Source organism: Sphaeramia orbicularis, chromosome 8 (assembly GCF_902148855.1).
Source record: "Sphaeramia orbicularis chromosome 8, fSphaOr1.1, whole genome shotgun sequence".
NCBI classification, from domain to species: Eukaryota; Metazoa; Chordata; class Actinopteri; order Kurtiformes; family Apogonidae; genus Sphaeramia; species Sphaeramia orbicularis.
Window position 1 is genome coordinate 53,691,006 of NC_043964.1, and position 27,201 is coordinate 53,718,206.

Sequence of the window (27,201 nt, forward strand, 5' to 3'; positions counted from 1 at the left end):
TTAAAGCCTCAGTGCTCAAGAGTATGAGCAGGTTGTATCCTGTCCAGTAGTCTAGCCTTAGCGCAGCTTAGATTAGATGAGGAGAAGAGGGCTTCAGGATAAATCTAACATCCGGTGGCAGCCTGAAGGGTGTATGGTGTATGAGAGTTGGATGCTGAACTACTTTGACACCACCCCTATTTCCAAGATCTAACTGAACAGGTGAGGCGCCCCTACCCCCAGTTAGACAGAATATCATGAACAAGAAATGGTAACATTTATTACCACAGTAATGAATAAAATAATAGCAGTGTTTTAACCCATAATAACAAGGCTAAAGCAGTTTTTAAAAAAATAATAATAATAACAATAAAAAAATAATATTCTCTTCCACAAATAGCCAAAGAGTTTCAATACACAACCCTACGTTCACTTAGAACAACCTTTGAATCGCTTTTCAAAATAAATTTCACCACGTGAGCTCTCATCTCTCTAAGACAAGTAACATTCAGCTCCATTCACATTCACTTATGTCACCAAACATGTAACAACAAAGATAAAACATATTCTGTTCAAACTCTTTCAAACAGGAAAAAAAATAACATTCTGCTGAGTAATTAACACAATGACAGAGTGGGTTTGTTGTCCAATATGTGTGTGTGTAAATGGAGAATGCACATGAAAGCAGTTCTGGTCCTTTCTCCAAGCACAAATGTAAGTAAGTGTGTGAATGGAAGCAGCTTCAGTTCAGTTCAGTCAAGCGCTGCGTGTGTGAACGTGTGAGTGTATGCGCTAGGTGGCAGTCCAGCGTCTATCCCAGCGCAACAAGGTGTGTATGTAAATGTGTATTTTAGTGCGGCTTCAGTTCAGTTCAGTTCGGACCGCACTAATACACATGGATCAGTCAGTGTGAATGGTGGCGTGTGTGTGTGCGTGTTGATGTTACCCACAAACCGCCGAAGTCACGTCCAGAGTGTTGGGAGGATGGCAGGGTAATCCCCATCAAAGACTTAACCCCGGACTCACAGAACAGATGCCAGCTCCTCCACTGGTCGGAGGGACAACAGGAACTCAGGATAACAACGCCACTTGTAGCAGTCCAAGGGAAAGACGGTATTCCACTATCAGCGCTCCACGGAGTGATTACACACTTGACTAAACGGAATCACGCCGGAGTAAAACTTTTATACTATTTCAAGCGGTCTACGCGACAAACACGTGCACTAAACGCACTTCTTAACACTCTTCCAGATGTCCTCATCGTTGCAGTCCATTAGCGCGCCGCCGTTGTAACTCCACATGGCCGTCGCAGCACATAGCTTAGCCTCTGTTCACTTCAGTGTCCGAACTACCAAAGAAAACGGGGTTTAAACGTAACAGTCTTACTGATCTCTCACTTAGGTATCCACTAAGACGGCTCATTAAACCTTATTTTTTCTCCGGACTTTAGCACAGTGTAGCATTCACATCGCTACCACTCCGTTCGGCGCTCCATCACATCTCTCTCTCTCTCCGTGCACGCCCCACTTCCTCGTTCACGAGGGCTCCCGTTCCTTAAAGGGACAGCGCAAATTTGCACCCGCTACATTCACCACCTTTTTCTTCCTTGTTCTCCCCCCTTCACCCCTCCTCCTTTAACCCATAAAGACCCAAACGTCCACTTTTAACCTAAACCATCTACTGATCTAAACTGTTTAATACCTGTTGATCCACTAATCCTGATGGGGGGGTCGGGGGTCACTGTCCAAATCATCAGGGGGGGTTTGTCTGCTCTCAGCAGTGATACAAAAACCCTGGCTGTGGGTCGTTGCATTGTCTTCCAGTATGACAATGACCCAAAACATACAGAAGGAGCAGAAGAGGGAGTTGGGATTTGTCACTAGACATGTTTGAAACTTGTTGAAAACTACAACAAATGACTACAGGCTGTTGTGCAGCAAAAAGGATACATAACTGGCTATTAGCATCAGGGCAGGAAATAAGTTTGACCTTTTTTTGTGAAATAATTTAACCCATAAAGACCCAAACATCCACCGTCTACCAAAACCATCTACTGATGTAACTGTTTAATTCCTGTTGATCCACTAATCCTATCAATCCATGTCAATAATTGGTGTAAAATACAGTTCTTCATCTTTTCATGGTCATCAGATATGACCATATTTGGACGTTCAGAGGCTCTGTAGTTACCGTGGAAACACTGTCATCTTCTCCAACATTGATTCTCCAGTAAAACCCAATGAGTTGGATCAATGACAGCGGATGGATACACTGGTTTTTTTTTTTTTTTTTTTAAATCAAATATATTAAATAATAAATAAAATGACCCCAAAAAATTTACAAAAATATGAAGTGACATAAAAAATGCAATTTTTTTTGAAATTATGTAAAAAAAATAAATACATAAATAAACAAACAAGAAAACAGATAAAGTGATCAATAAAATGAACAAAATGAATAACAAATGGGCAAAAATAATAAGCAACATGAACAAAATAAGCCTCAAACTGAACGAAACTGAATAAAAAACTAATAAACCCATGCAGTTGGATCAGTACCAGTGGATGGACACACTGGGTTTATGTTCAGTTCAGGACAGACTGGACTGAAAAAGACACTGTTTATTCAGTTTGATCTGTTTTTACAGAAGAACCTTTGAATTTATTCTGAGCTTTAATGAACACAGAGGATCATATTCTAATAAATGCTGGTAAATTACTTCAGAAACACAACAGTATTTGTGTGTAACTGATCCTGCTCAACCTAAATGTGTCAGTTTCATCTTGTCGTCGTTCATCTGCTGCTGTTCAATCTTGTCATATATTTGGATTTGAACCTTCATCTGTGTCTCATGTGCTGCTCTGGTATTTAGACGCCGTTTGTCAAAGTCAAAGCACAAACACAGTTCAGACAGATTTAGATCCAACCTGATCAGCCTCAGTTTCCTGTTTCTTCACTCATGTGGACATGTTTGATTTGTCATCAGAATCTTGTCCTGTTTTCATGGCTGTCCTTTGTGTTTTTCCTGCAGGGCTCCTGTCTGAAAACAACAGCACTGCAACAGGTAAGAAATGCACAAAGGAGGGATGGGAACTGGGCTGAAGCTGAATATCCTGGTTCAGGTGGTTTTCATCTGAACAAACTGGAGCCAATGCAGAGGATTCAGGAAGGATGGGTTTTAGGGCTGCACAATTAATCGTTAAAAGATCGCAATCTCGATTCACACATGTACGCAGTCTCATTTCTAAACACGGACAATTTTTAAGTATTTTATTTTACGGGCTGCATTACAAACAAATACCCACAAACACTGAACTGCTGCTGCCTCTTCCCTCACCCAATGGTAAATGGTCTGCAGTTGAATGAAGAAAGAGTGAATTACAGCGGAGGAACGTCTGCAGTAAAGAAAGTGAAATGGATGAAAACCCCAGTGGTAGTTTTTTTTTTTTTTTTTAAATATCTTTTTATTTCACACAGGAGTAAGTCCCTTTTGGTAATATGCAGAGCATCCTCAAGGTCTGAGATCCTTTGTTCAGCTGCCTCCAAACGCTGGTGTTGTTTATTGAGTCCTTCATTTGTCTTAGACAGTGCGCTCTTCATTGTCGACACTTCTGTGATAACATTTTCCAGACGACTTTTAATATCCTCCAAGAGACTTACTATGTCACGGCGTTGGGTTTTTAATTCAGCCATGATGTCGGCCAGATCATACCCGCCATCCCCGTCCTGGTCATCTTCTTCTTTGTTCTTTGATTTAGTTCTCCTTTGATCTCTTTTACTTTTTCCTTCATCCGGCATGTTCCTTGGGGTTTGAAGTAACTAAGTTGCAAGAATGAACTCTGTTAACTGCTGAGTGAAGGTATAAAACTTAAATTAGGCACTGAGGAAATATGGAGCTCTGAGCTCAAGCAGCCATCTTCCTTCCCTGACCTCTTATCCCGTCCACCATTAGTACTTTTACTTAACAAAGGCTCTGGCTGTGTCCTCCCAGTGGTAGTTTGGAATCACCCACCTGAACTCAGGCCTAATAAAGGTTCACATTCACATGTTAATCTCATCGGTCATTTCTACCGTCCAGATCCAAGTGTGTTTTCATTTTCACTTTTCTGACTTCTGCGCTGTTCTTCTTCTCCTTTTCTTTTCTTTGCTGGTGAGGATAACTTGGACTTTAACCAAGAATCAAAAGTCTCGCCCTCTAGAAAAATGTTTTTTGTTTTTTTTTTCCTAAAGGGAAAAAAAAAAAAAGAAAAATGTTATTTTTAAAACTAGAAATGCACTTGGAGAGTGTGGGCCTCCACCATGGCAGATCAATCCCCCCGTTCCCCCGATCACCATCAAAATTGAATCATTTGTTCCTTGTGCCAGTATCAACATTTCCTGAAATTTTCATCCAAATCCATCCATAACTTTGTGAGTTATCTTGCACACAGACAGACAGACAAATCAATGCCAGCAAAAACATGACCTCGTCGGCGGAGGTAAATATTCCATTGTGCTGCTGGGAAGTTTCTTTGCGCTGCAAACTTTCACAGATCAGCTGACGTCGCTTAGCAACTGAGACCATAAGTGCAGCGTTTCCGCTGGTAAGGTTTATCCATGCTGCCACACCAAACATTTCATACAAAAAAAATTTGTCACTGTCATGTATTATACGTATGTGTAATATACACTCAAGGAAAAAAGAAACGCACCATTTTCATTTTCTTGATTTTTTTCAGAAATATGACAGTTATTGCAAAATTGCAAACTACAATGAGTTCAGTTCTATTCTGAGTCCAAATGAAATGATTATTTTCCTGGTTCCGATTGATTGATTTTGATTAGTAATAAGAACTGTATTTGTGTGTTCCTCACCCATGTCTGCTCAGGAGTCAAACTCACAGATGAATTGGACCTCTCCTCAAATGTGCACAACCATTCCCTGTAAAAAGACACCAACATGGAGCAAAAACACATTTGTCCACAATGCCACGACTACTGCAACCGGAGAGAAAAGGGGCCATCGGCATGTTTCAAACTGGACAGAGCAGACTTAACCAAAAATCAAAAGTCTCGCCCTCTAGAAAAATTTTATTTTTAAAACTAGAAAAGCACTTGGAGAGTGCGGGCCTCCACCAAGGTAGCCAGGCTGTTTGGACTCCACCACTCTACCGTTGGATGCCTTGCTGAGCGTTACCACACCACCGGCTCCTCCAACGACTGTCCCAGATCTGGTCAAGCCTGTTACAACCGCTGCACAGGACCATGCCAATCGGCTGTCACCTCTCCGTGACAGGTTTCAGCTGGCAATGGCCCGATCTCTCTCTGGTTGCAGTAGTCGTGGCATTGTGGAAAAATGTGTTTTTGCTCCATTTTGGTGTCTTTTTGTAGGGAATGGTTGTGCACGATTGAGATGAGGTCCAATTCATCTGTGAGTTTGACTCATGAGCAGACATGGATGAGGAATACACAAATACAATTCTTATTGGTAATCAAAATCGATCAACCGGAACCAGGAAAACAATCATTTCATTTGGACTCAGAAGAGAACTGAACTCACTGTAGTTTGCAATTTTGCAATAACTGTCATATTTCTGAAAAAATCGAGAAAATGAAAATGGTGTGTTTCTTTTTTCCTTGAGTGTATAATAGGCCAGGACAGGAGGGAAGGGAAAAGGGAAATGAACATAAAGTTTCACTCTAACTTCTGCAGGAGGCACGGACCGCAGTACCCCCATTGTATATACTCTATGGCAGGGGTCACCAATCCTGGTCCTCGAGGGCCGGAATCCAGCATGTTTTAGATGTATCCTTCTTCCAACACACCTGATTCAAATGCTAAGCCTATCATCAAACTCTGCAGAAGCCTGGTAATGACCGTCACCTGTGCTGGAAGAGGGAAACATCTAAAACATGCAGGACACTGGCCCTCGAGGACCAGGACTGGTGACCCCTGCTCTATGGACTGTAACTATTTACATGTCTGATACAAAAAAAAAAAAGTACAAGTAGGAAAGAAACTGATGCACACACGCAGGTAACCGACCGAAACGCACGCACATGCATCCTCCCCCTCCGAACTGTGCTTGTACGGCCTGAGCCCCGCGCACACGCCACCGCCGACTGAAATGCACGCACGTGTGTCCCCGCCAAGTCATGTGCGTGCAACCCCCCTCCCATTACACACAATAAACATTTTGTGGAAAAAATCGTGCCAGAGAATCATGATCTCAATTCTAAGCAAAAGAATCATGATTCACACTTTTGCCAGAATCGTGCAGCCCTAATGGGTTTACAGAAGCTCCACTGAGCACGCTCAGCTCCTGTTCCTGACATTTGGACAAGTGTGGCTTTAAAGATCCACAAGTGAAGGAAACACTGACAAACAGGAGCAGACTGAGCCATTCAATTCACTGACTGAATGAATGAGGGATGAACTGAGTCCGTTTGGACACAAAATCTGTCACTGGGACTGAAAACACTGTTCACACATGGAAACCACATGTGCTCAATAATCCAGTCCATGTGGTCCACATGGGCTGGGCTGGTTCTGGGCTGGACTCTGACTGGTCTGTCTTATTTCTACAGGGTCTGTCCACTTCAGGTTGGTGGGAGGAGCCAGTCGTTGTCATGGTGACCTGGAGATGAAACGACAGGATGGAAACTGGAAACCAGTGGAAGGATATAACTGGTACAGGAAGATAGGAAACAGAGTTTGTGCAGAACTGGACTGTGGATCTGCAGTTTCACTGAGAGACAGATGGACTGGTTCACAGATAGATAGTTGGAGGATCAGTTCACACTGTGATGAATCTAAACTGAGTGACTGTTTTACATCTGATACAGTTATCTATTCATCCCTAGAGCTGAATTGTTCAGGTAAGAGCATGAACACTGAACCCTAACCCTTCCACTGTCACTGTGGGCTCCAGACTCTGTGGACTCTCAGATCCTGGTCGGTCCAAGACTTCAACTCAGATTTAATGTGAACTCACACAAACTGATCAATACAATCAATCATTGTTTATTTATATAGCACTTTTCATACAGCAAAAACGTAGCACAAAGTGATTTACATATAGAAAATCTATACCCCCCCACACTTGCACACATCCACCCATATTATTACTAAACTAAATATAGTATAAATCTACAACATTAAAATGATCTAACGGAAGCATTAGTTAAAGCCAAATTCAAAGGTGGGTGTTGAGCCTGGTTTTCAAATGTCTCCAATCTCTGCAGCCCTCAGGTTCTCCTCAGGTGCAGATGCAGTGATTTTCAAACCTCTGTAATGTGAGCCCACCTTCTGGTCTTCATCAGCACACGAGCAGCTGAGTTCTGCAGAAGCTGGAGGTGTGAAGTTCTATCTGTAGGAAGATCAGAAAGCAGAGCATTACTGTAGTCAGTTCTACTGGAGAGAAAAGCAGGCATCAACATCTACGTATGGGCCGGACACAGAACTGGACGGACTCTGGCTATATTCTGGAGATGATAAAACCTGGTTTTAGATGGATCCAAAATGAGGAATAAAAGTAAAAAATAAACAACCAATAATATCCACGTCCACAAACAAACAGCTGATGAACATCATGTCACACACACAAGAAACAAACACAAACACATATGAATGTGAGTCCACTACAGTCCAGTCAAATCCACTATATCAGGAGTCGGCAACCTTTAACACTCAAAGAGCCATTTCGACCCGGTTTCCACGGAAAAGACAACACTGGGAGCCGCAAACACTTTTTGACATCTGAAATGAAGATGTTACCTATATATACCGTAAATTCCGGACTATAAGCCGCCACTTTTTTCCCATACTTTAAACACTGTGACTTATACTCCGACGTGGCTTATACAACAATTTCACTGGTACCACGGCTTGGTGCCACGCGGCGCACCTCGGTGGTGCCACGCCACGCACCCCGGGGCCAACGCTAGGTGCTGTTGCACCGCCGTACCATAGCTCGGTGCCAGGTGCCGTGGCACTGTGGTGGTGCCTCGGCTCGAGGTGCCGGTGGTGCCACGGCACCGGTGGCACCCAGTTGTGGCACCGTGGTGCCATGGCACCTGACACCGAGCAGCGGCACTGTGGTGCCACGGCACCCGGCACCGAGCCGTAGTACTGCAGTACCGCGGCACCTTGGTCATGCCATGGCACCTGGCATCATTAAATGTTCTATTTTCTTCAGATATTTTCTTTTCTTAGATTTCTCCATACTTGGCCTACCTGGGGTTGAAAGTCTCGATAAATGTACGGCGTTTTGGCGGGCTGTCGGAGAGTGTGACGCATATTTTGAGCGACGAAAAATACTAAAATATAAATATATATATATATATATATATATATATATATATATATATATATATATATATGTATGTATATATATATATATATATATATATATATGTATATATATATATATATATATATATATATATATATATATATATATATATGATCACAATAATCTTATAATTTACAACTACAATTAAACAAACGAACAAACACAAAGAAAATACTTTGTTCAGATACTGTGGAGTTTTGGTGTCGCAGGGCATTCCGCGCATGCCGGCTGCCGGTTGACACGTCAAGTGCTGTCAAACGTCTCTGAAGAAGGCGAATGCTGATCACCAAAATTGCACAAGGTCTGAAGAAAGAAGTTAAAAACTTTGACTTAATAAGAAGACATGATACACGTTTTTGAGACAAATAACATACACTTCAATCGGACACTTATAATTTATTTTCCCAAGCCACACAGAGCCGCAACATAAGGATGAAAGAGCTGCATGCGGCTCCGGAGCCGCGGGTTGCCGACCCCTGCACTATATAGTCCAAGCCCCAGACCCCGGTCTACTCCAGTCCACTAGAGTCCCTTAGAGTCCACTTCAGACTGTAGTTTGATTCCAGTCTTCTTCCATCTGTGTCCACAGACTCTGTCAGACTGGTCCATGGGTCCAGTGTGTGTTCAGGCAGACTGGAGGTCCGGTCTAACCAGTCCAGGTCCTGGTCCTCAGTGTGTGAAGGACACTTGGACCTACATGGTGCCCAGGTGGTCTGTAGGGAGCTGGGCTGTGGGGCTCCTGGGCTCCTCCAGGGGGCGCTCTCTGGAGCAGCGGAGGCTCCTGTGGTGCAGACGTTCACCTGTGAAGGCCATGAGTCTGCTCTGCTGGACTGTGGAAGCTCAGGGGCACAGACCTGCTCATCTGGAACAGCTGTGAACCTTACCTGCACAGGTGGGCGGAGCTTTGACTGACACCAGCTGACATCAGTTCACTCACTTTGATCTCATTTATCTGTCACTTGTATTTGATCAGATCAGGATGATGTCAGACTGGAGGGAGGAGCCAGTCGCTGTAACGGCATAGTACAGATGAAACATCATGGAGAATGGAGAGACATGGGATATGAATATTACTCTGACCTCTGGACCTTGAAGGCAGCAGATGCCATATGTCATCGACTGGACTGTGGATCTGCTGTTTCTGTGAGAGATCCTGATTCGTCTGATCCTCTGTGGTCCATCAGCCCCATCTGTCTTCTCTCTACATCTACACTGATGGACTGTGTATCAACAGATACTGACTCCACAGGGTCCGCCCTGTTCCTCACCTGTTCAGGTAAGTCTACTGATGATGGTCCTGATTCTGTCAGAGTTCTTCCATGAGTCCATTCAGGTGTGTTTTATCTGAACTGGGTCAAACCAAACCCAGTCAGACCAGGTCCACACATTGGACAGTTGGACTGAACCATCAAACACATGCAGCTGAATTCAGTTCCAGTCCATGAACGTGGTCACATGACTCTGCTTTCCAACAGGCTGTTGAACAGCTCAGAAGGACTGAGTCCATTAGTTTGAACTAGACTTTGTGTTGGTCCATGTGCTCTTTTTCCAGCTCAATGTGGGTCTGCTGGACTCTGAGGACACCATGGAAACATCACTGACACTAAAGCATGTCCTTAAATGCAGATGTTTGACATGAGCCACATGTTTCCAGTGGTCTGAGATGAACCAGTGCACAGGTCACTGATCAAACCCACTGCATTATGGTGCATTCACTGACCACTGGGATTGTGTGTGTGCCTTTGAACAGACCCCACTCACACATATTGAATGTTCAGTCTGACTTCAGAATGACTGTGTGTCCACCAGCGCTGACGTTCAACTAACTCTAACCTGTGACTGAGGATCCACAGAGTGGACCTGAGGCCTGTTTGAGTCCAGTCTGAATGTAGACAGCGCCCTCTGTTGGAATCCAGGTCAACTACAGCACACACTCACTGTGTCCTTCAGCTCCACATTCAACACTAAAGGGCCTTTTATTGGTGTGTTCTGTGTTCTGCTGTTTTCTTTGAGGACGTTGTGTCTCTGCTTGAACTGGTCCATGAGTCCTATTTAGTTCCTGTGTCACTAATGACTGACAGGAGGCTTTGAAAGAGTCCAGATCGCTTTCATCTTTGATTTTAACATGGTGTTTCCTCCACAGTTCAGTGGTTTAGTTCATGTTCAACTGACATTTTGTCCACATTTCTGGAAAAAAAGCATTTGTTCAAATCCAAATGGACCTATTATCAGTTTCTTTTCAGATAATACGTGTTTCCTGCTTCTGTAAAAGTCCACTTTCCATCATCCGTCATATTTCCAAATGTTATGTTACCCTTTTTCTAGCCAAAAATAATAAAAAGTGCAGGCGGTCCATTTTCAGCTGAGGGTTGAAAGGGTTCCAGAGTCCACCCTCACACTGCCGTCTGTCCAGGGGCTTTTGTGTCTTTAAACATGTGTGTGTGTTGTTGTGGGTCCACAGACTCTGTCAGACTGGTCCATGGTTCCAGTCTGTGTTCAGGCAGACTGGAGGTCCGGTCCAACCAGTCCTGGTCCTCAGTGTGTGAAGAGGATTTGGACCTTAACGATACCCAGGTGGTCTGTAGGGAGCTGGGCTGTGGGGCTCCTGGGCTCCTCCAGGGGGGGCTCTATGGAGAGGGGGAGGCTCCAGTCTGGACCAGTGAGCTCCAGTGTGAAGGCAATGAGTCTGCTGTCCTGGACTGTAGAAGGTCCAGCTCCGCTGCGAAGACCTGCTCAAATGGAACAGCTGCTGGACTCACCTGTTCAGGTACCAAGGGGGCGTGGCTTTCATATGACAGTGTGTTTCTGTGACTCATGTGTTTGTGTCTCCGCTCAGATCCAGGTGGGGTCAGGTTGGTGGGACAGTTGAGCCACTGTGCTGGTACTTTGGAGATCCAACACCAGGGACAGTGGAGACCAGTAGGAGACCGCTATGGAGACTGGGACCTGAAGTCTGGATCTGCTGTGTGTCAACATCTGGACTGTGGATCAGCTGTTTCAGTCAACAGAACAGATGATTCTACAGGCAGACCTGTGTGGTTGATGTCTGTTCCTTGTGTAAAGCTGACATCTGGACTGAGGGACTGTGTTGGACCAGATGATTATTATAGACTCTCATTTGCTGTGGACGTGGTGTGTTCAGGTACAAATGGACACAAACTGTCTTCACTCAGTTCTCAGTGACCAGATGGTTCTGACTCTGACGTTTAAAGTTCCATCTAATGACTCTGTTCATTTCATCAGTTGATTATTTTGTCTCAGTTCATTGTTTTTTCTGTCAAATGTGTCAAATATTGACCTTTGACCTTTGGAACGTCCAGATCCCAAATGAACGTCTTCGTTTGGACCAGATGAGGCTGAAAACACAAACAGATTTCACATTAGTCTCATTTAGGACAAAAGGACCAAATGTTGACATGTGAGACTGTAAAACCACCACATGTGTGTCCTTTTTTACCCATAATGCCTTTGAAGGTCAGCTGTGCTCTAAATGACCCATTCCTCATGTTTTCATTGGTCAGTGTTCATCCCATCCCAAACTCCTGTGGATCAGATCCATCTGTGTCTCTGAGGAGGATGGATTCTCTGACTGCTTGTTTGTGCTCATGTGTGCTGCTTGGTCCAATCATGTCTCTGTGTGTGGACAGATCTGCTGCCTCAGCCCAACATCTCCCTGTCTGACGGGGTCTTTGGGGTCTACCAGCAGGGGTTCCGGGTGCTCGTCGGCTCCGACTTCACCGTCACATGCTCCGTCCAACCACAGTACCCAGGAGGCTCCTTCCAGCTGATCTCCGACACCAAGAAGCCGCTGAACCTCACCCTGCCCGCAGTCAATCACTCCGCCCACTTCCTGTTGTCTGCCATGGGCTACGCCCACCGAGGGAACTACACATGTGTTTATCACGTGGATGTTTATAACCACACCTTCTCGTCATCTCAGAGCTCCGCCCTCTATCTCACTGTCGGAGGTAACGTTGGGACAATCACACACAAAACACCCACAATGCATCAGTAACAGTCACATGACCATGTTCCACAACATTCCCAGTGAGCAGAGTGAACAGGTGTGAGCAGAACCATGGTGGTAGGACTGAGATCAGGTAAAGCCGGTCCAGTTGAACCTGTCAGAGACTGGGCTGAACCAACAAACACTCCTTTAATCTGAGCTCAGTTCAAACCACAGCTGAGTTTAAACCCAGGTTTAAACCCAGTCCATCCAAGTTTAATGCAGAGCTCCTTTACATAAACACTAATGGTACTGTAACTATTACTCAGGTCTGACATACGACGCTCACGTCCAGGTCCTGTTGTTTCTATATACAGTTGAAACCAGAAGTTTACACATGCTACATTAAAAGACACATGCACTTTTTTTTTTTTTCTCACTAACATGAAAACGGACTAAACTTTTCCTGTTTTAGGTCAATTAGGATTACCAAAATTATTTCTATTTGCTAAATGCCAGAATATTGTAGGAAGCTCTGAAGTGTCTTTGTTGAAGGAGTTTCACATATGTGACATCCAAAAGAGCACCGATCATGATCTTAAAGTCTTGGGTCTGATTAAGAGATTGGTAATGTAGCATTTCTGCTGGTCAGGTTAAAGATGCAGGAGACTTTTGTGACCAATTTTTCATCAAATCTGTAAAACCTCAGTCATAGCCTACGTATCACAAATCTGTAAGTCTTTCTGTCATTACTCACCTGAATCTCTTGCATTACGGTGAACAATTTCAAAGTGTCATCCACTCTAAACAGTCCATGTGTTTACACACAGAGCTGGGAGGTAACTCAGGCATCTTTGGAATTTTGTCGCAATGTGCGTTGTGGGAAACGAAGGCTCGCGCAGACACGACGCGGAAACAGCAGGAGCTCCCTCCCCTCTATGCATATTCCTCCACCGTTTCCACGTTTCAGCCATTTCCGCGTCGTGTTTGTTTCATTAATATATCATCATACGGCTGTGCTACCGCTGCAGCTGCAGGCAGCAGCGCAAATCTCCCTTTCCCAAGATGCACGTCGCAACAAAATTCCGAAGATGCCTGAGTTACCTCCTGGCTCGTTTGTAAACACATGGACTGTTTATAGTGGATGACACTTCGAAATGGTTCACCGTAATGCAAGAGATTCAGGTGAGTAATGACAGAAAGACTTATTGTCGTGATACGTAGGCTATGACTGAGGTTTTACAGATTTGATGAAAAATTGGTCATGAAAGTCTCCCGTACCTTTAAATCCTTGCTGCCACACCATACATTTACACCATTGCATTAAACTTATTATACATATGTGTTATATATCAATAGGCCCTCAAATGAAAGTTTGCGAAGCATCAGGAGGGAGGGACAAAGTAAATGAGTGTGAAGTTTCATTGTCACTTCCACAGGCAGTATGGTCCACACCGCTCCTTACCCCCACAGTATTATAAGTAGGACGTAAACCAGCCCAGCCCTGCCGGCCCCCACGCAGCCCCCGCACCCGACCCACCCCCAGGCCAGCTGTGCGTGTGTAACCCCTCCCCCACACACACACACCCTAATCTAGTTGTTAATCTAACATTTACACTAGGGTTGTGAATCTTAGTTGTAAGGCCGATACGACACACATCTTGATTCAGCATATCCGATATATTAAAGTTACATGTGCAGTGTTTCCTGTGGAATTGATCTGTTGGTGTGGCAGTGTGTCATGGGGGGGCTCAGCTGCACATGCACAATTCGGCCAGGGGGGGAGTGCACATGTGTACGTTTTGGTCAGTAACCGTGTGCGTGCATCCGTTTCCGTCCTACTTTTCATAGTATGGGGGCACAGGGCGGTGCGGTCCGTGCCCCCGCAGAAGTGAAAGTGAAACTTGACGCTCATTTCCCTTTTCCAAACCTCCTGAAGCTTCACAGCCTTTCATTTGAGGGGGAAGAACGTTAGTCCTGGACTATTATACATTATACATATGTATAATAAGGCTAATGCCTAACCCTAATGGTGATGATCTTTTTTGGATGAAATGTATGTAGTGGCAGCAAAGATTTTTCTATGGCGCAAACCTTTCCTGCGGAAACGCCAATGTGGCATCTTGTGATGCAATATGATACGATTTACACCCAAATCATAATACAGAGACATTAAACACATTCTGATTCAACAAATTCATTCTGGTAAAAAAATTCTTGCTTCCTTGCTGAACCCACTTGTAATGTATTTGTAATTAAGGTAAAACAGAAAAAGGTTCTGTCACTTTAAGAGACACCTGTGCAAGGTATTATGGGATGTGCTGTTGGATCTGTTTGTGACTGTTTAAGGGAGTATCTGTGGTTTGTACTGTAGTATTCAGTACAGCTGATCTAGTAAAAGTACACGTTCACAAACCGCATGTGGTCACCTCCTTCAGTGTCTGTCACATTCACATACAGACATGACAGTATTCATGGGCGGAGCATGTGCCCAGTGCATGGGCGGAGCATGTGCCCAGTGTATAGGCGGAGCATGTGCCCAGTGCATGGGTGGAGCTCATACTGTCATGTACAGTGTACACATCCACGAATCTGCTGCACACATTAATGTGGGTCTGCAGAAAAGAAAAACTTTACCCAGATAAAGAGTAACACTTTTAAATGACAGTACAAATATATTCTATTGAACGGATTAAATTGTATCAATACAAACATTCAGTAACCGATGCATCGTGATATCATTCCGAACTTTTCATTCACTCGCAGCTTCTCTAACAGTCCACAAAGATCGATCATGCCTATGTCGGTGTATTGATACTTATCGGATAATCTTCCATCCTAGTTTATACCATTTCAGTTTTATATGTTGGGCCCAAATCAAACCTTTGAAATCTCAGGAGAAAAAAAGTACAAAATATAAACATATCCTCCAAAACTTCAGTTCCACTGATATAGATCCTACCACCATCCATGGAAAAGATGAAGCTCCTGGTCTGTCCTCAGGACGGTGTCCCAGGGGAAGGCAGCAGTTCTGTCCATAGAAGGAAATCCACAAAAAAACAACCTGAACACAAATGTACAGACGATTACTAAGACAGTCCTTCTAATAAACACTTACCTTTAACACTATGAAACATTTAATATAAAAAGTACAACAGTCCATTGTAAAAATGTCGTTCTTTTTCAGTACAGTACCTGACAAAAATACCTTAACCCATTAAATTGTTTTTTTTTTTTTTGTTTTTTTTTTTTAAACATATTTATTTATTTTTTGTTCTACAGAGTACAATGGAAACATAAAAAGTCATTGAATTGTGTTTCCTTTCAGTCCAACTGGTTGAATTCATGTCAGTCACATGTCTACACATCCACAGCAGTAGAACACACAGCACCATGTTAACTTAGAAAGCCACCTGTTAGCTTAGCTTAGCTTAGCTCCACCACAACTCAACTGATTTGAAACATTTTTACAGCTTAATATCAGAACAAGTTTCACATCCTGAGTGGGTTTACACATACCCACTTCCATATGACATCTAACATTCTACATTCAGCTCATAAATGTATTAATCCAACTAAATCAGATAAGATAAACTAAGCCAAGCTAAGCTAAGCTAAACGGTGCTGCTAATTTACCCGGATATTCAGTCAGTGAAGAGAGTGAATTCATGGACTTCCTGAACAATTCACAAACTTTTGTCTGGTATAAATCTATAGTTTGTGGCAATAAGTTGTCAGAAAGTTTCCCTCTTTATCTCTGTCGGTCAGTTTCTTCATTATTGTGTCTTAATTACCTCCGCCAAGGAGGTTATGTTTTTGCCAGGGTTTGTTTGTTTGTTTGTTTGTTTGTCTGTTTGTCTGTTTGTTTGTTTGTTTGTTTGTCTGTCCGTTAGTGTGCAACATAACTCAAAAAGTTATGGACAGATTTGGATGAAATTTTCAGGGTTTGTTGGAAATGGGATAAGGAAGAAATGATTAAATTTTGGTGGTGATCGGGGGTGGGGGGGCCCACGGGGGGGGCCACTGATCAGCCTTGGCGGAGGTCTCCGCTCTCCGAGTGCTTCTAGTTCTAATGTTGACGGTTCAACAGTGAAGCTGGAAGTTGAAATAAACCTCAGTGACTGAATCCAACAGTAAAATAATAGATTTATAGAAACACTTCAGAGAACTTCAGCTGAATCTGGGAGGACTTGGATTATTTGAATGGATCCATTGAACTAAATCAGCCTTTATTCAAGTGGAATATGTCCAATAAAAGCAGCCCTTGGAGGATTTGTGTGGTTTTTTTCATCAGTTTCTTCTTGGATGTGAATGTGTTCCAGTTGTTTCCAGGTCATTATTGATCTGATCAGTTCTTTTCTCTTTGTGATCAGCAGAATAATGAGCGACACATGTTCCATGGACGTCGGTTTAAAGCAGGGTTCTCAATTTCCTGTTCTTTCAGGTTCCACATTCAGTCTGATTATATCTGCAGTGGACCCAACCAGTCAAATAAGAACAGAATAACCTGTAAATAATGACAACTGCACATTTATGTCTGTGTTTGAATGCAAAAAAAAAAAACAAGTTATGAAAATACTTACTTTTATAAACTATCCAAACCAAAAAGATGTGAATAACCTGAAAAAACTAAAATTTCTAAAGAAAAATAAGTGCAATTTCAACAATATTATTCCTCAACTTCTCATTTCTACATGTGCATTCTGGATCAGATCTACAAAGACACTAAACACTGAGGAACAGGAAGAAAAGAGTTCAAACTGGACTGAATTTTCTTTCATTTCAGGTTCATATTTGTTCAGGTTATTCACATTTTATTGTTACAGGATAGTTTGTAAATGTAAATATTTTCATAATTTAATGTTATTTTTTTTGCACTTTTGTCATTATTCATTCATTCATTCATTCATTTTCTGAACCCGCTTTATCCTCACTAGGGTCACGGGGGTCACTTGGAACCTATCCCAGCTACATAGGGGCGAAGGCGGGGTACACCCTGGACAAGTCGCCAGTTCATTGCAGCGAAGTTGTCATTATTTATAGGCATAATGTTAGGTGTTTTTTAGGTGATTTTTGGGTGGTTTTTATGTGTTTTTTTAGGTGATTTTTGGGTGGTTTTTATGTGTTTTTGGGTGATTTTTAGGTGTTTTTAAGGTGGTTTTTGGGTGATTTTTTTCAGTGGTTTTAGGGTAGTTTTGGGGTAATTTTTGGGGTGATTTTTAGGTCTTTTTTTGGGTGGTTTTTAGGTGGTTTTTAGGTGGTTTTTGAGTAATTTTTAGGTGGTTTTGGGGTCATTTTTGGATGATTTTTATGTGTTTATTGGGTGATTTTTGGGTGGTTTTATGTGTTTTTGGGTGATTTTTAGGTGTTTTTTTGGGGTGTTTTTTAAGGTGGTTTTTGGGTGATTTTTTAGGTGGTTTTTGGGTAGTTTTTGGGTAATTTTTTTGATGATTTTTTCGTGTTTTTTTGAGGTGTTTTTAGGTGGTTTGTAGGTGGTTTTTGAGCAATTTTTAGGTGGTTTTGGGGTCATTTTTGGATGATTTTTATGTGTTTTTTGGGTGATTTTTGGGTGGTTTTTATGTGTTTTTGAGTGATTTTTAGGTGTTTTTTAAGGTTGTTTTTGGGTGATTTTTTAGGTGGTTTTTGGGTAGTTTTGGGGTAATTTTTTGGGTGATTTTTAGGTGTTTTTTTTGGGTTGTTTTTAGGTGGTTTGTAGGTGGTTTTTGAGTAATTTTTAGGTGGTTTTGGGGTCATTTTTGGATGATTTTTAGGTGGTTTTTCGGTGATTTTTAGGTGGTTTTAGGGTAATTTTTGGGTGAATTTGGGTGATTTTTGAGTAGTAACTTATTATTTCTACATGTGCATTATGGATCAGATCTACAAAAACATTAAACACTGAGGAACAGGCAGAAAAGAGTTCAAATTGTGCTTAATTTTCTTTAGACACTTCAGGTTGTTCATATTTGTTCAGGTTATTCACATTTTATTGTTACAGGATTGTTTGTAGATGTAAATATTTTCATAATTGAATGTTATTTGTTGCACTAAAACAAAGACAAACATTTCAAGTGGCCATTATTTATAGACATAGTGTATTTTTTTTTCCTCTCTCATCAAACCCAGAAGAAAATCTGGAGTCATTCTTTTTTGTGGGTTCTTCTGCTGTTCTTATTTGACTGTAGATCATACTGGTCTATATGTGGAACTTGAACTAAAATGAGTTCCTCAGCCTTGACTGTACACTTACACTTTGTAAATTCCTCCCAGGGGTCGGATTGGAACCTTTGGCGGGACACATTTGTCCCTGGGCCTCATGTTTGACGGCCCTGGTTTAAAGGTGGTTTGTATTGTGTTTCAGACTTGGTGACAAACCTGATCATCAGGGTGGTGCTGGTGGTGTCGGCTCTGCTCATATTTGATGTGTGCCTCTTCTTCTTCTATCAGGTACGTTCCCATCGGTCCTCAGTGGATCCGTTGGACTGTAGACGCACTCACACACACATGGGTCTGAACCGGACATGTCCTCTGCCGTGTTCCTTCCAGGTCTCCGTGAAGCGGATCCGAACGAAGGCCGACGGGCGACACCGGCGACCGTCACCGCCACAATGACGGTTCAGGAGCAAACATCCCATAATAGTCCCAGTTGTTCAGTGTGAGTCCAGCTGATATTTGGGTCTGATCAACAGTTTGACAGCTGAACCGATAAAAAACACATTCTTCATTCTGTTCTGATGCTTTGTGATCCATCAGCGTGGCAGCTTCTGTTCACAGTTCAGAGCCGTGGAAACTCCACTGTGTTCTGATCACATTCTGACCTGGTTTGGAAAAGACTTCTGTCAGAAGAGTCCACAGAGTTCTTCACTCTATGTATTATATACTTTTATTAAAACAGTAGAACAACATTTACACTCAAATATGACTTTGTGTGTAAAAATCAGACTTGGATTCCCTGTCGGTGATCCTAAACCTCCATCCATGGTGGACTGAACAGCTGACCAGCGGACATTTAGTCTGATAAATCTGTCAGGTTTCATTTGTATCTCTGTACATATTTGAGGGATTTGTTTGGACTCCATGTGTGATTGTTTTATTGCTGCCTTTACTGTCGTACACTGATTGATTGAATTGCCTTTAATACTTTTCCATCATTAATGCTCCGTATGTCCATATTTGGTCCTTTGACTCTGTTCATTACTATTATTATGCCTTGTATTTACGCCTCCTGATTCATGTCCAATGAACAGTTCTATTAAAGTCTGTGTGTGAACAGCTGTGGGTTCTTCATTACAGCTTTAACAGGTTTCATCAGTTCCATGAAGAACACAAACCTCCACCAAGCACCCCGAACAGTGTGCATGTGTGGATCGACTATTTCTTTTTAAATTCAACAGTTTCCAGGTTGTTCCATACAGCAGAAGAAGGTGAAGCTTGGTACCAGTCATGTGTCTGTCAAATTAATTTTAAATTCCAATCAATATTTGTTGAGTTATAATGAAAAATGTGTCATAAATGGGATTTTCAATGTTAAATGTAAATGTCCACAGAGTCCACATTCCACAGTGGATGTGGACAATTTTGTGCCAGATACACGATATTGTTATAAGCTACGGGTGGATCAAATTGGAGGCTAATCTGAGTCATTTTGAATTTTTTATGAGTTTTCGGAAATTGCTCAATGATGAGAGATAGGAAAATTGGAGATTTTGTGACCTTGCTGTGACCCTGAACTTTGGCCTACTTGGCCCAAAATGTAATGGGTTGGTCCCAGGGCCTAGGCCTATCTGTGGGGAAGATTTGGGAAAGATGGGTGGAATAGTTTTCCCGTAAAGTTGCTAACAAAATAACAAACAAACAAAGTAAACTGAGGATCTGTGGAGGAGCTGAAGACCAGAGGGATGGGTAGGAGACCATCCAAGTGGACCCAGATGGAAGAGTGGACCACCATCCCACAGGACACAGAAGACAGTCTGTGGCATGGGCACAGATAGCACTGGGGATGGGGGGATGGGGGGATGTGTCCCCCCCCAGTTTTTTAGTGACCCAATCCGTCCCCCCAAATTGATCAGTTTACAATACACTGATTCCAGAAGGTGTCAGACTGGAGCAGATCCATGTTGAGTTGGGAAAGCAAGGTGTTCAATTCTCCCCATAATCCTCAGTTAATAACAGTGCACAGCTGATCCATTTACATCCCAGTGTTTGTGCTGTCTTATGCACCAGAGTTTTGAAGTCATAAGAGCATTGAAATCTAGCATCTACAAACATAAACATATGTAAGCGGTGGTGTCGGACTCTGCGTTGTGTTGTGTTTTTAAATGACGAGACCCGCATGTGTGTCCTTGGAGGCAGTCTCTGTTTATTATTCTGACAAAAATGATAAAACATAAAGACCTCCGGTCAGCGACCCCCGTAAAACATACTCCTGCAAAAACCAAATGATAAAGAAATATGTTTCAGTACATTATAAGCGCCTGATACAGCCTGAACTAGCCGGTTCATGTAAAAAAATAAATTAACAGAGACTAAACCAAAAATTTTCCTGAACTGTATGGCTGCTTACCGCTCCCACAGAAATCCGGAACAAAAGGGAGGAGGCGAAGGCGCAAAAACTCAGGTTATACATGCAGTGTCACACTGTAAATTGTTCACTGGGGAACAGACCAAAACCAACAGTTCCACTCACTGACCCAGAGGCCCACAGTGTCAGGTACCAACCAAAAGAAATGAAAATAAAATGAACACATTTTGTGTAATTATAACAATACACAATACAATACACACACCCACATTGCTGCTAAATAATTGACCCTGTTACATATATATATATATATATATATATATATATATATATATATATATATGATGTATGTACTGATGTATATATATATATATATATATATATATATATATATATATATATATATATATATATATATATATATATATATATATATATACATCAGTGTTTTGGTATAATTCATTCTTAAAGCTGACTTTATCCCTTTTGGCTGCTGATCATTAAATGCACCTTAGGGTGACAAATGGATCTGCTCTTTTACCGACAATCTCACTCATCACATTTGCGATCCTTATCACAGGATGGAAAGACTTGAACCCATCCCACAGTGGGTTCCTGTGGTTCCTGTGGTGGTCACAGTAATAGATATAAACTTGTAGATATCTGATTGGCTGATGCTGTTGTCATGCCTCATGATGTCTGTATGTACAGAAACAGGAAGTGGGTCATGATAAAAATCAGCTCTTATCAGTGAATGAATGTTTCTGTGCACAATTATTAGGCAAGTTGTATCTTTGAGGATTCATTTGATTATTTACAAACTACAGCACTCTCACTCAATCCAAAATGTCCATAAACTCAATTCTGAATATCTAAGAAAGTAAGAGTGAGGTTTTGTCCTTCTTAACCCATAAAGACCCAGCGCTACATGTTGTCTATATTTAACCTTAAGAGATTTATCCCCATTTATTATAATATTATCCTCTGTATTTTGCACATTGTACGAGGGCTGTTCAATAAGTTCATGGCCTCACCCAGAAATACTGGTTGTTATAATACAGGATGTTACATTCTTTCGTGATGGGATAGTGATGCTTGAACATCGATGGACCAAGTGCATTGCTGTAAATGGAGATTATGTTGAAAAATAAAATATAAATTATCAGTCTGTGTTGTTCTGTTCTGGGTGAGGCCATGAACTTATTGAATGGCCCTCGTACTCACATTCTGTACTTCAGTAGAAGTACAACTACTTGTGTGAAAAAATACTCTGGTAAAAGTAGAAGTACTGATTCAACTCCTTTACATCAGTAAAAGTAAAAAAGTACAGCTTCTCAACTGAATTAAAGGATAAAAGTAAAAATAAAAGTACTTTTATTGTTGCCATGAATCAATCAATATTTATTTAAACAGACAAAATAATAAACTTTTCTTTTTTCTAATTCCACAGTGAATGGTACTGACCAGAGTCCTGCACCAAGACTGGTACCGACAGGTAACCCACAAAAACATGCAGGGGAAAAAAAAACAATTGTAAAAAGTGGATCTGTACAGGACTCTGGTACTGACCTCGTACAGGACTCTGGTACTGACCCCATAAAGGATTCTAGTACTGACCCTGTTCAGGATTCTGGTACTGACCCTGTACAGGACTCTGGTACTGACCCCATAAAGGATTCTAGTACTGACCCTGTTCAGGATTCTGGTACTGACCCTGTACAGGACTCTGGTACTGACCCCATAAAGGATTCTAGTACTGACCCTGTTCAGGATTCTGGTACTGACCCTGTACAGGACTCTGGTACTGACCCTGTACTGGACTCTGATACTGACCCTGTACTGGACTCTGGTACTGACCCCATTCAGGACTCTGATACTGACCCCGTACAGGGCTCTGGTACTGATCCCATTCAGGACTCTGATCCTGACCCTGTACAGGACTCTGGTACTGACCCCAAAAAGGATTCTAGTACTGACCCTGTTCAGGATTCTGGTACTGACCCTGTACAGGACTCTGGTACTGACCCCATAAAGGATTCTAGTACTGACCCTGTTCAGGACTCTGGTACTGACCCTGTACTGGACTCTGATACTGACCCTGTACAGGACTCTGGTACTGACCCCGTACTGGACTCTGGTACTGACCCCATTCAGGACTCTGATACTGACCCTGTACAGGGCTCTGGTACTGATCCCATTCAGGACTCTGATCCTGACCCTGTACAGGACTCTGGTACTGACCCCAAAAAGGATTCTAGTACTGACCCTGTTCAGGACTCTGGTACTGACCCTGTACTGGACTCTGATACTGACCCTGTACTGGACTCTGGTACTGACCCCATTTAGGACTCCGTTACTGACCCTGTTCAGGACTCGGGTACTGACCCCGTACAGGACTCTAGTACTGACCCTATTCAGGACCCTGGTACTGACCCTGTACAGGACTCTGGTACTGACCCCATTTAGGATTCTGGTACTGACCCCATTCTGGACTCTGGTTCTGACCCTGTTCAGGACTCTGGTACTGACCCTGTACTGGACTCAGTACTGACCCCTTCAGAACTCTGGTGCTGACCCCGTACTGGACTCTGGTACTGACCCCGTACTGAACTCTGGTACTGACCTCGTACAGGACTCTGATACTGACCCTGTACAGGACTCTGGTACTGACCCCGTACAGGACTCTAGTACTGACCCTATTCAGAAGTCTGGTACTGACCCTATTCAGGACTCTGGTACTGACCCTGTACTGGACTCTGGTACTGACCCTGTACTGGACTCTGATACTGACCCTGTACAGGACTCTGGTACTGACCCCATAAAGGATTCTGGTATTGACCCCGTTCTGGACTCTGGTACTGACCCTGTACAGGACTCTGGAACTGACCCCAAAAAGGATTCTAGTACTGACCCTGTTCAGGATTCTGGTACTGACCCTGTACAGGACTCTGGTACTGACCCCATAAAGGATTCTAGTACTGACCCTGTTCAGGACTCTGGTACTGACCCTGTTCAGGACTCTGGTACTAACCCTGCACTGGACTCTGATACTGACCCTGTACAGGACTCTAGTACTGACCCTGTACTGGACTCTAGTACTGACCCTGTACTGGACTCTGATACTGACCCTGTACAGGACTCTAGTACTGACCCTGTTCAGGACTCTGAATGGTTGTATTTTTCTGTCACACACACATTTAGTTTGAAAAAGTAAAAAGTCTATTCTGAGAATGTAAGGAGTATAAAGTACAGATATTTATGCAAAAACTATCGGGAGTAAAAGTACAAAGTTCCCAGAAAAATAAATACTCAATTAAAGTACAGATATGTAAAAAAAAAAATCTACTGAAGTACAGTAACGAAGTATTTATACTTTATTACTTCCCTCCTCTGAATATTACTGCCCAAATATGTGAAGTTATCTGATGGAGAACACGAACCACAGCAGAGGAGATGAGGAGATAAGAATGAGGAGGAGCTAACTGATGTCCTGATCAAAAACAGAGACAGTAAAGAGGGCGTTTCAGAGAAGAGAAGACCATCGGACTGGACATGGACCACCAACTGATAATCATCTCTATGTTCTTATGGACCCAAGGTAAAACTCCAGCGGAGGAAAAGTCAAGTTTTAACATTTGACAATTTGAACTAGATGCTTAAAGCTCTGTCGATGTTGGTTGGTAGGAGCATGTGCTGTAAAACTGTAAAACTTAGTTTAGTTTATGAGTTTATTTTTCAGGGTCTGTGTACAGAAAACCTTCAACCCAGAGTAGAGATGGACCAGAGCAGATTAGAACGTTCATGTCCATCTGTCGTGCCTTTAGGAGGAAAGGACAGAAAAAAGAACAGCAACAGTCAAGGTGTAGAATACAGTTGGAGGGAAGAGTCAATGCAGGCTTGGTTTATTAAATCCATGTTTTTAGTCTTGGTGGATAAAATTTGTACACGGAAAAAAAGGTCTGTACAAAACAAAAAAAAATTAAAGTCATTATTGGGTTAAAATGTCTTATTTCAAGTACAATTATCTGCCAGTGCAGTAACACCAGCATTTCCATGTTAAATGTATCAGTGCCTCTGCCAGTGGGGGTGCAATGAGTGTGTTATTTTACCAATTATTGAACTGTTCATATATAAATATATATATATATATATATATATATATATATATATATATATATATATATATATATATATATATATGTTGATTCATTTATTTATTTATTTTATTGTATATAATGTGGTGGTTTTTGGCTGGAGCTTGTTTGCAGTGTTTCAGTGTGTGTGTGTGGGTGCTCTTTGGGTGTTTTGGGTGTGTCTCTGTGGTGCTGTGGTGGTGATGATGGCAGTGGGGATTTTGGCCGCGGGGGCCGTCACGTAGAATTTCCATGTCGTCATATCTGTAGTAGGCGTGCATGTGAGTGTGTGTGCGTGCATATGTGAATGGGTCTAGGTGTGTGGGGTTTGAGGATGGGAGTTAGAGGGGATGGGGGGTGGGGATGGGAGTGGGTCTCCTTGGGTGCTTGGCCAGGGCATTGGGGTGCATACTTGCCCATGGTGGGTGGCTGTCTGGTGTGGCTTGGTCTCTCTGTGTGCTGAGTGGGACCCCCCACCCAGGGGTGTGGTGGTCTTTGGGCTCATGGGGCTCAGGGGCCTGTGCTTTGCTTTCCCCTGGGTGGGCGGCACCCAGGTGGGGGCTTGGTGACTGGTGAACTCAGCCATCTTCAGGGTGGGCACATTGTTGCCTCTTGGGGGTGCAGTTGGATCCCCCCTCTCTGTGGTGTCTGCTGGTTGGCCAGGCCTTGGGGTCCTCTTTGTCAGCCCCTGGTCCTTGGGGGGGGGTTGTGGTTGCATGTCTGTGTTCTTCAGTCTCAGTCTCTTTCCTTGTTCTCTTTCTTTCCTCTGATGCAGTCACTCTGTCACAGCAGATTCATGTGAACAGCTGATGTTGGCTGGATTTGTTGCTGGTATTATTTGTGCTGTTGTTGTTTATGATATTATGTTCATGTTGTCGTTTATTTTTCATTCAATATGTTTAATTTATTGTACTTTTTTTTCTCTTTGTTTGCTCAATTAACTCCGCTCTTGTTGTTACCTAATAATTTGATATTTTCTTGTGAGCCCCCCCCCCCCGTTTTCTTCCTGTCAGCTTCGGCATCCAAATGTGTTTCAACAAAATCCATAATAAAGACAGTAGAATATCAAAGGGAGCCTCACATACTTGATGAAGTTCCCCTTGGCAAAGCAAATTTGTTCAGCAAACAAGGCAGTCAGACCACCATTCTGCTGTTATGATGACGGATAAAACAAGTTAAAAGAAAAAAAAAATCTGTGCATAAATGTGGCTCCAGTGTCTTTTAGTGTCAGGTATTCCCACTGTCATGACCTCCTGATGCAAAGGCTCCAAAGCTTTGTCTGTTTGAACGTGGTCTGATTGTTGAGCTGCAGAAACAAGGCCTCTGGGAACGCACCATCACTGCTGAGGTTGGACGCACAAACACAGGCATTTGGAATTCCTTCAAAGATCCTGTTATGGAACAAAAAAGTCAAGTAGTAGACTAATAAGAATAGAATAGAAAAGAATAATACCATATTATGTATTTGGTCTGATGAAGATGTATATGTATTTATTGGCAAAACTGCCTTAAACAAGTAAATATATTTGAGGGTAAACAGTTCCTGTGTCCTTCATACTCATCCTCCAACAGTGGAGCTCGTTTTGTTAGAAATTAGTTGGAATATCTCGGTGGGGTAGCTCAAGATGAACATTATTGAAACAAGTCACATAATCTGAACAAGATTACGCCTCAATAAGTAAATAAATGTAAAAATGACGTTTGAAGGTAAATATTGGTAATCCAAGCCTGTTTCTGTGAGTCAGATATTCCTTTTTTGCAGTGTAACATGTGTGCTGTCCTTCAGTTCAGTGGGCGTTTGTTCCATTCTGTTCAGACTTTGGATCAGTAAAGCTGATGGTTTTGGATAAGGGGCTGCACCACTGCCATCTAGAGGAAGTCCTTGTTCTTCAGTTGGATCACATTCAGGTGAACAAAGGCCTTCAGAGGTGGAGGAGCACAACCATGAACCATTCCAAACCAAACACACATTTGGACAGGATCATATTCCAAAGCTTCAAATCTTCTGCTTCTGTAGCGAGTATACGACAGTGGTGATACTGGTGTGTGTTCGTATCCAGGATTTAACGGCTGGTTTCCACAGATTCAACAGGTTCAGAGTCGTGCTGTTGGTTTGTGACCGACATGACATGAAACAGGACAAATGAACAAAATCAGAGCATTCAAAAGGTTTCAGATCAATGTGAATCCAGTCAAATATTGGTGCTTTGATGAATCCTATCTGTTCCAACGCTGACGTCAGACATTATTTAGCAGAATGAGCTGCTGACTGTGACTGTTCTTGCCTTCTTT

General features: G+C 42.5%; 1 protein-coding gene across 1 annotated transcript in view; it reads left to right on the plus strand.

Moving 5' to 3' along the window:
• Nucleotides 1–2,879: 2,879 nt before the first annotated feature.
• Nucleotides 2,880–27,201, plus strand: part of LOC115424886 (antigen WC1.1-like) — a gene marked incomplete at its 3' end in the record, with an annotated part of 32,314 nt that continues 7,992 nt past the window's right edge. The window contains exons 1-7 of the mRNA XM_030142282.1: nt 2,880–3,043; nt 6,547–6,837; nt 8,902–9,204; nt 9,286–9,588; nt 10,774–11,079; nt 11,149–11,454; nt 11,960–11,997. Coding sequence (XP_029998142.1) covers nt 2,947–3,043; nt 6,547–6,837; nt 8,902–9,204; nt 9,286–9,588; nt 10,774–11,079; nt 11,149–11,454; nt 11,960–11,997 — 1,644 coding nt within the window. The remainder of the gene's footprint in view (nt 3,044–6,546; nt 6,838–8,901; nt 9,205–9,285; nt 9,589–10,773; nt 11,080–11,148; nt 11,455–11,959; nt 11,998–27,201) is intronic.